Consider the following 10,035-nt stretch of genomic DNA (forward strand, 5'->3'; position numbering starts at 1 on the left):
ATTTGGGTATCGAGAAATAAAGATGACAAATTTTAAACAGGGAAACAAACTCCTGCCCTTCTCCCTGGCTCAACTTCAGTCCAACACCTCTCCTTCCTCCCTGCCTAAACCAGCTCCCCATGTTTTCATCATGATACACTCAAGCCCCCATCTGTTATGTCTGTCCCCCCCACCCCTTTTGGCAAGACAAGGAGCAGGTCAGGTTTCTGCTGCTCCTGTGCCGTGACATGGGCTCCTCCATGAGCCACAGCCCCTCCTCGGGGTGCCCCTGCCCTAGTGGGGTGCCCCCTGGGTGACAGCTCCCTGCACTGACGCAGGGCAGCTTCCAAAAGCGTGTCTCCAGCTGCGTCCCAATGTCCCTTTCCACATGCCTCCTCCCTGCCGTTTCTCCAAACACATCTCTTCATATTTCTAATTTTCTAAAGCCCACTGTCAGGCTGGAAAGCTGCCCTTGGCTGGGAGGAATTAAATGATTTACCCAAAAGTGGCTGGCAGAGCCAGGCGTTACCCTGACTCCGACCCCTTGCTCCAGCACAGTGGACACGGGGTGGGTGTAACTTCCAGGAGGAGAGGGAAGCTGCCATAAAACACGGTAGAGAACAGATGTAGTCTGAAAGCAGGTCTTGTCTGAGCACCACTGTACACAGGCCAGTAGCCCTGTCTGGGCTTCCCTACCCCATAAAGGCACTGTATAGTGTATATACAGTCACTGTGTATACAACTGCACGTTCACCCCCCCAGCGAGCACAATACTTTGCTCACTGGACAAGCGAGATGCTCTGGTGTGCCACAGCAAAGACAGGATAGAGGGGCTCCGTGAAGGTCTCCCTGTGGGAGAAGAGGATGGTGCAGGAATCAGGGTCGTAAAAGAGCACCTCGCCTCCCGCAAAGTCAACCAGCACCCCGATCTCGGCCGGAGACTTGATCAGCTCCACCGCCTGCGGGTGCCCAGCGTGCAGGAACCTGAACTCCTTGTCGTAGCGCGAGAAGACCCAGGATTCGGCGTTGAAGCCCAGGCGAGCTTCATTGCCAGACCCCTTCCGTGGCAGGGAGCTGTAACAAACACCCAGCTTGTAGGCATAGCTCTTCTCCACGCTGACCTTCCACGCACAGACTCCTGAGTGGAAAGCCACAATAGCCAAAGCATTGGGCCAGTGGTCAAACTGCTCGGGGCAGTCCAAGTCCACTTTTGCTTTCTTGGGGCTGAAGGTCAGGGTTTTCTTGTCTTCTGACAGGCTGAGGTGGGGGCTGACAGTTTTCTCATCGATATGAATCTCCTGCGAGCCTGCAAGAGAAGCCATGCGGTGAGCACCGACTTGTGAACCACCCCAAGAAGTTGCAGCCATGAGAAATGCAATCACAACCACTGTCTCCTCGCACATCGCTCCTGTGGACCCATCTGCTCCCCCAGGATGACATGGTGCGGTGGGCTCAGGCCGAGTGCCAGCACAGCAGCCCCCCACAGCTTACCCTCTCCAGCCAGGGCCAGAACAACGCAGACTCGTTGAAGCCTGGACCTCACAAGACTTCACCTTTCCACCCTTGCACTAGGAGTCCCACAGAGTCAGAGAAGATGCTGCTCATCTTTTACTCTGACCCTGGCCTGAGTCCCCACAAAACAGAACTCAGCAGGTTTGCTCCACTTTTGGAGAGACCCAGACCACAGCTCCCACCTCTTCCCACCCCCACCACGGGCGAGCAGGACCTGACCTCCTCCCCCAGCCTGAGCAGAGCAAGTCAAGAGCCTGCGCAAGGACAGGGCTGATTGCAGAAAACCTGCAAAGCCGGTAATACGGGAATGAGGAGGGAGGGAGCGGGCTGGGCAGGGGAAATCCCTTTCCTCCTATAAAGCCCATCAATAATCAACGCACCCTGAGCATGTTCGGAGCAGCGGAGAGAGGTGGCACCTGGCATTAAGAGATGAGCATGGTCATGACTCCATTTGGGTTTGCTGTGAATTGAGGGGCTGCCCTTGAGCCACAGCACAAACCTGGTGGGCAGCAGCCTGGGACAAGAGCCAGGCTGGCCGGAGGAAGCCCCCACCACTTCAGACCCAAGGGCTGGCAGCACCCAGCACCGCTCGCCCTGCACAAGAGTTCCTCCTTCCTCTCGCTGTCAGCTCACTAAGGAAAGAGATAAGGCTGGTGCCCAGCTGACTCACCCGCTCCTGGGGAGACCCAGTTTCTACCTGCGGGTGCCCCTCCTTGCCCTGCCTTCCCCCACCCTCACGTCATTCATTTTAGGTCTCAAACCACCACGGAAACGGGGCTGGAGCAGGTGAGTCATCTGCTCTGCCACCAGCAAGAGCTCCACCATATCACACCTGCTCCAGCCATTTCCCAACTACCCTCTGCCCGGCATCCAGCATGTGGCAGGATGAGGCCCTTGAAGAACCAAACCATTATGTTGCACCCCAAATGGGGTTGTCCCACAGCCTGACCTGCTCCAGCACCTACGTGGACCCAGGTCGGCATCCCTCTGACCAGCGAGCAGCACCAACCAGAGAGCAGCACTGGCCGAGGGGTTTCCTAGGGCTGCACCCACCCTGGTGCTCCCCAGCAGGAGGCAAACCCAGGCTGAATTATCAGTCTGCACAACATGCAACTGCCGTGCACGCTTGCATGTTAGGTGGAAGCTATTGTGGGCAACAGCGAGCAGAAAGAGGAGCTGAAGACGGCATCCCCTTCCAGCTGAAGCAGAAAACCTCATTCGTTTGATGATTTACTTCACTGAGCAGCAGCCAAATGCTTTGCAACGTGCCTGCCCACGGCTCTGTGCTCTCTGTGGGTCTCTGAAGCCGTATTTGCCCACACTGCCTATTTGTAGTTGACTTTCCAGGAAGCCAAACACTGCTGTGAATTCATAGAATATGGAGCAGCACGAGGCTTTATCTTCCTCTGACAGAAGAAGGGCGCTAAACCTGATATTGTGCAGCACACATCTGACCTAGGGATGGGTTTGCATTCCAGTGTTCACATACAGGGATCATCCACGTGGGGATACACCACCCCGATGACACCCACGTAGCTCCGTTGTGGAATCACGATTCCAGGGCAGCATCTGAAGGAGGGGAAGCGCTGGCAGAGTAACAGCAGAGTAATTCAGATCAGCAAATTTTCCCACACAGAGAAGTTTTGTCATGATTAAATCTGCCCTCTGGATATTCCCATCTATTCTGATGAAAATTCTACCAGGAGTTCATCTCACCCCAAAAAGCCCATTGAGTGGCCTTGCCATGCTGCGTAGGTAGGATAACATGGTTAACATCTCTGTGAAGTGCCTGTGTGTTAGCTGCAGCACATTTTACTACTAAAAATCCAAGTTCCCTTTTCCAAACTCACACATCTGAAACTAAAATCCTCATCACCAGATTTAGGCACCAGGGTGAAAGCCCAGCCCAACCTGGTCCCTGGGACAAGGTCACCACGCAGCAGCCCAAGGTCTCAGCCAGCCAGTCTGTGTCACCCCTGCAGGAGGGTCCTCCAGCGGGTCTCCAGCCAGCACCCCCACTTACTGCCCCCCAGCAGGACTGATGAACCAAGATCCCTCCCAGGACAGTGCTTGGAGATTGACATCATCTTGGTTTAAGGAAGAAGCCGCCAACCCCAAAGGTAAGCGATACAGAAGCCTGGATGCCAAGTGAAGACATCAAAGAATCATGTTGGGTTTGAGAGTGAAATGAAGGTTCTTTTGCCTGCTGGTTTCCAAGTTTTTGAGAGGCTACAGGCAAAACCATCCAGGCTAGGAACTTACTGTTTCCAAGCAAATAAACAAGACTGCCTCTCATTCAGCTGCCTTTAGGGAATGAGACCTCCAAGAGAAACATAACATTGCTGTGTCTTAATGAAGGCTGGGACCTCTGCGGTTCATATTAAATCTCTAAGGCTAGGTGCTGGGTAGACTACGGACTAATGAGACATGCAAGGATATGGCAGGCGTCCTCAGCATGCAGTAATGACATGCTAAAGTAACTACGCACCGAAAAAACCCACCCCAAACCAAACCAAACAACAACTAAAACCAAACAGAATGAAATTGTGTAATAAGCATACCAACAGACCCACTACAAGAATTGCATGCCTTGGAGTCATTACATTTCACAAGGATGCTACTGGGAGAGGAATCTGTAAAAAAACCCATGTCACAGCACAGAGAATTAGGGAAAGGTTTCCTGCTTGCTTTGACAGCTTCGAACATCTGCCAAGAACCTGCCTGATTTTGCCAATGTACAAGTGCAGGAGTTTGCATGACTGCCAGCACTCAAAACAGGGAAATTAATCACAAAGGGAACACAACACCAGAGTCTGCAGTAGAAGAACCAAATGGTGGTGGTTGGTACACACAGATTCTCAAGCTGTTCTTTGGTGCGGACAATTCTCAAGAGCAATAAAAGCCAGAAGCACACACCTTTGAGAAGGACGTGGAAACAGGGAAAAACTGAGAACTACTTATCAGCATTAAGAGTGAGATGTGCAAAACCCCGAAGTTAATGCAAAAGCCTTGGGAAGATCGTCCCCAGGACTGTTCACAAGGCAGCAGAGGGGACAAATGTTTTCAAATTGTGAAGGGTGTTGCCACCTTTAAGGAACAAAAAATGCATTTGCAACGCTCTAATGATGGCCTGAAAGCAAGAGTAAAAGCAAACATTTCGCAACCAGCAATTCAAGCAGATCACAGCCGGAACCCGGTAAAACCATACCCAGCGCACGTCACTGGCCTGACAAACGCCTCCAGCGCAGCCTCGGCTGCAAAGCGAGAGCTGAACCAGATCACAAGTGTCCCTAACAAACCACCAGCTCGGGCACAGCCACAATCTCCGTTTATGATCAGAAAGCTACTATATTTACTCACTTCTCCTTCCAGCATCTCAGAGTGTCTCAGAAACGCCATGTGGGTGAGTTCACCCTCTTTTAAAACCACCAGAAGTCAACACAAAATGTGGAGAAGGGGAGTTTCTGTGACAGAGATTCCTGCAGCAGCAACAGCTTCACTGCTGTCACCAAGTGACCCAGGAAATAGCAAAAGAAACCAGGTGAGGTTAAGTAACAGAGCTGGTAAGAGACACAGTCTTTTCAAACTGCAGTTCTCTTAGCCACAACCAGTGGCTTTGAGCCCCTGTCCCCCTCCCAAACCTTCTACAGCTGCTGCTGCCCCCCCTGGCTGGGGTCTCCAAGCAGCTAGCAGGGGCTGGGACAGCAGAGAGGGCAGGACATGCCAGGTCCCAGGCAGGACATAGCATCCAGGTGTTTCTTTGGGCACAACATGAATGAGCATGCAGCGATCCCCAGAGAGCGTGAGATCCCAGCGAGACACTGACCTGCGATGCAGCAGAGAACAGCAGAGGCCCACAGTCGATGCAGCAGTGGACTCTGAACACACGTCTGATTAAAGTTTAACTTTGGCGACTCCTGTGGCTCTAAGATTCCCTCCGCCACCTCTGTCCTAGCAAAGGAAAACAAGAGTTATTTCAAAATACAGTGATTTATCGACCAGGGCTGGGAGGTGTTGATGAAGATCACTGGGAGCTATGGCAGAAATGAGCTGGCGCAGTTGCGAGGGGAGCACTGGCTGAAGGGAAACTACAGCGAGGGTTTCGAGGCAAGCCCTCGTCCCAAGTAAAACTTTCGGCTGGCTTTCATTGTTTTAAAATTTCATTAGACTTCATTGTTTTAAAATATGATCCCAGCAGCCTGAGCCAACAGCCTCCTCACTCGGCAGCCGCTGAGTAAACGCATCCGATAGCAGCCGTCAGGGTGCAAGGGCAGCGCGATGGACGGGCTGCGGCGACGGAGGCAGGTTTCCCTCTATCGAGGGAATTTGCTGTCAGAGCAAAGGGGGGCACAACAGGAGAGCGAGCCGGGATGCGGGGTTTCATACGGCATAGCAAGGAGACTGAGGTTTTGCTGGGCTCCTGTGGCTTGCAGCACACATACGAACACAGGGTTGTAAGTAAAGGCTCTGGCACAGGCTGCCGGTGATGTGCTCGGCACATTTCTTACTCTCTCTACAAGCAGGCTCCAGGCAAAAATACTCCTGGAAATCCTCTGGGCAGCAGAGTCCAGCCAGTGCCAGCTGGCACCCTTGTAGCAGCCATGGAAATAAACACTTGTAAAAATGCAGCTACCAAGTTGCCTTCTGAAGGGCAGCCCAGTGCTACTGACGGCGATTCTCAGAAATGCTGACACCTGCGCTTGGTTCTCCTCTCCCTGCACCCTGCCCGCTGGGGACAGAGGCAGGGCATGCTGCCCCCTGGGGAGATGCTGTGCCAGCCGCCCCCCCAGGCACGGAGCACGCCAGCTCTCCAGCTCAACCATCCCACCTCCTGCCAACAGGCCAGGGACAGGCTTGCTCCATCTCCCCCTGTGGAGTTTTCTAAAGGAGCTGGAGAAAGTCTCCAGTAAGCAAGGGGGCGAGCACATCTGGCAGCGCCTCCGGGGGTACGTGGCACGTGGAGCACTTCTAGGTGCCAGGCTGCTCTGTCTGGAGCTGCAGCGCAGCACATGAAGCAGAGAGGCCAGGCTGGCACCTCTGTGCTCTGTCCTTGTCCTCAACAAAAGCAGCACGAGAGAGGAAAGGGGGGGTGTCACCTGCTGCCTGGGCAATGGCACGCTGCTCACAGCAGGAACCGCAGAGGGTGCAGGCAAGCTCAAAGCAGGGGCCAGGGAAAGGACCAGGAGCAGCCAGGTACTAACCTCTCAAAGATGTCTTGTTCTGCACGCTGGGGACAAAGAGAGAAAGAGTTATCACAGCTGAAATCCCCACAGATAAAATCCCAACCACAGGCTGGGGCACAGCAGACCCAGGGAGCACCGTTCTCCTTCGTGACCCAGAGAAACCACTCCCCACCCCAGTGCTAGCCCCAGGGAGCACGGGGAGCATCGAGCATCCTTATTCTGCTGCGGCACTTTCCACTCCCTGACTCATAAAACAAGTGGGAATGGCTGAGGACAATACATCTGCTGCCTCAGTGAGGCTGGGTGACAAGTAGCTTGAGAGGGGCACAGAGAGCATCCAGAGCGAGCCTGCCACCGCTCTGCCGCGTGCAAGTGGTGTGAAAGCAGAAGCCTGCAAGTACAGCTGGATCATCCGGTGCAAGCGAAACGCAGGGGAGAGCTGAGGCAGGTGGAAAGTCTCGGACCCACAAAGAGCCAGCTCGGACTCCGTACCCTCTGGCAGACACCAGCACGTCTGCACCTGGAAGCTCTTAGCACTGCACCCTGCCTTGCCCAGAGTGTGAAACCCCCAGCCCCGAGGTCGCCCCTCCTGCAAGGACATCCTGTGCACGCAGCAAACCACCCCCAAAGCTTTCAGTAAGGGGTGAAGCTGCAGAGGACCCGAGTCAAAGATCAGATAACCTCCTGATCGGTCCCACTTGTTTCTGTACCTGCTGGCAGCGGTGAGGTCTCAAGGTACAGCCCAGTTAGCAAAGTGGTGAGCAGGGATCAAGTATTTTCCCACAAATGAGCTGCAGGGTGTTCTATGTGCCTTTCACTCTCCTGTGACATGACACATAGACACAAACACCAACACCAACGACCCAAGACGGAGTATGTATGATCCCTATTTCCCCTCCACTACGTGGCAAAAGGAGAAATTGAAGGTCCCACTGTTTTCTGCCACAAGTTTTTCTGCCACATCCGATGGATCCTGCTTTCCAGCCTCTGCTCTCTACAGCGAGGCCACAGCCCAGCCAGCCAAGATGCCAGGGCCAGACAGAAGCTGCGTTTCCCACCGAAGGAATGGCCATCTACCTTCCGTCCATGGGATCGGTTCTGTTTTTCAAGCAGAGCTGCTGCTGCCTCTTCACAAAGTTACATGTGGCGAGCAGAGGTTCAGAGCAAGGTGGTGCGCTGCCTACCTGCCCACATCTAAATCAAGAGGGATCGCTTGGCTAAACCGAGACAATTTAATAGCCAGAAAAGGAACTGAGCGAAAGGAAAGGGCTGCTTTGCACGGTAAATATCCCAAGCAGAAGTATGCCAGACAACAGGGCAGACTTTCAAGAAGAGCTGCAGGTGCTCCCAAGGGTCACACTTTGATTAAAACCAGACAGAACACTAGAAAATGGGCGGCAAGAGCCACCCTCAACCCACAGCTGCCCTGGCTGTCAGGCCTAAGGGCATCTGAGAGCCGGCAGCTTCAAGCCAAGAGGACCCAGGGGGTGTCCAGACCTCACTGCAAGCAAAAGCAGAATCAGGCAGAGCAGACGCTCTGGGAACCACCAAGAAATGACGGGGGCTTGTCAGGATCAGGTGAAAAAGGTTCCTTGAGCTAGACCTGCAAACGTAGGTCCTGTCCAACTCTGCCTCCTCGCTGTCAGCGCAGCAAGCTGCTCAACACTGTGAGTCCCATAATATCCAGGATAAAAAGTCTAGGTCACCCCTGGGCTGACCGACCTGTTCCTAGGTACAAGTAGCAGTACTCACCACCAGGTCCTGGTCATCCAGGTTGGTGATCACATCCACCAGGTAGGTTCGGAGGGCAGCCAGCTTCTGCAAAGCCTCAGTCCAGTGCACCCGCTGGGTCAGGATGCTCTGCTGCGCCCGCTCCTCCTCCACGTGCACCTTCTCCAGCAACCGCTGCTCTTCATTTTCACACGCATTCCCCACGAAGATCAGCCTCTGGATTACCAGCTCCCGGGCCACGTTGGCTGCGTTCTGCCACAGTGAGGAGAGAGGAGAAACATCAGCCTTGCTTCAGCCCCAACAAGAGCACCAACCGCTTCTGCCGGTTTTCTGTGGGCTCAGCTGAAGATTACTCTGTTAATTGAGCCCCAGCCCCAGTAATCATCACAATGCATGCAGATGTAAATGGGACAACCAGTCCTAAAGCTGCCTGCTGCCTCCTGGCCTAACCCTGGTACCTCAGTGACAACCTGTGTGGGACCAGAGTCACATCCCTCAGCAGATCTTCCTGGATGCGCTGTTACCAAGAAACAGAGCCACCACAAGACCTGCCTTTTGTCCCCAGGGACAGTGAGGCACAAATAAAATCGGGAAGCAGTAAGACACTGGTCGCAGCGGGATGTTTGATAGCTGTACACTCACACCAAGAAATTTATTGTTCACGTACATTTTTAGGGAAGATGGAGCAGAAGCCACAGGCGCACCCTAGGACTCCACTTGCACACGCTGTGGGGCAGGAGGGGGACAGACCCTGCACACCGACGAGCCCCCAGGAGCTCAGATCTCCACCGGGGCGTGCGGGCAAGCACGGGTGCCCATGGGGGCAGCTCCACGCAGCTCTGGGGAAGGGGCAGGGACTCACCAGGACGCCCTGGTCCTTGGCTGGCAGCACCTGGTCCACGTGCCGGGCGATGGCCGCGCTCTGCAGCTGGAGCCGCTCGCACCGGTCCACGATCTTGTTCTGGAGCGCAGAGTGGCGGGCAGCACGCAGCCCTCGACGGGGCGACGGCGGCCCCGAGCCCCCCTCCCCCCCCCCCGCCCCGGCTCCAGAGGTCCCGGGGTCCTTGGGCACCATCCCACAGACAGCCCCTCCCCACAGGGAGCCCCTCCATGGCCCCACACCCCACCAGGGCCCCCCCACAGCCTGCCAGGAGCCGCACAGACAGCCCCCATCCCCACAGGTGACCCCACATCCCACCAGGGCCCCACAGAGCCCCACACCCTGCCAGGAGCCCCACGGACACCCCCCATCCCCACGGGGGACTCCCCATGTGGCCCCACACCACACCATGCCCCCCCCCACAGCCCCATACCCTGCCAGGAGCCCCACAGACACCCCCCACCCCCACGGGGGACCCCCCTTGCGTGGCTCCACACCCCCCACGGGCCCCACAGAGAAGCCACCTCCCCACGGGGACCACTCACACTCTCCGCCCCCCCGCCGGCCATCCCCAGACGACCCCAGCGCCGGGAGCGGCCAGCCCCGCACGCCGCGGCCCCGGGGGAGGAAGAGGCCGGTCCCGGGGCCCGTCCCCGCTCACCCGCAGCTCCGCCGCCCGCTCCGGCAGCGGCCGCAGCCCCCGGCCCCGCTGGGCCATGCTGCGCCCCGGCACCTGCCCGGGCCGCCCCG

The 10,035-nt window shown here is 55.8% G+C and overlaps 1 protein-coding gene across 1 annotated transcript; it reads right to left on the minus strand.

Moving 5' to 3' along the window:
* Window positions 1-606: 606 nt before the first annotated feature.
* On the minus strand, window positions 607-10,028 carry BSPRY (B-box and SPRY domain containing). Its single transcript, XM_056351754.1, has 6 exons — window positions 9,947-10,028; window positions 9,268-9,366; window positions 8,427-8,657; window positions 6,693-6,718; window positions 5,318-5,442; window positions 607-1,285 (listed from the first exon to the last, which is right to left on the minus strand). The coding sequence occupies exons 1-6, from the start codon at window positions 10,001-10,003 to the stop codon at window positions 759-761; spliced, it is 1,065 nt and encodes a 354-aa protein (XP_056207729.1). The 5' UTR covers window positions 10,004-10,028; the 3' UTR covers window positions 607-758.
* Between the last annotated feature and the right edge of the window lie 7 nt (window positions 10,029-10,035).

The sequence above is a fragment of the Falco biarmicus genome, chromosome 9 (assembly GCF_023638135.1).
Source record: "Falco biarmicus isolate bFalBia1 chromosome 9, bFalBia1.pri, whole genome shotgun sequence".
Lineage (NCBI taxonomy): Eukaryota > Metazoa > Chordata > Aves > Falconiformes > Falconidae > Falco > Falco biarmicus.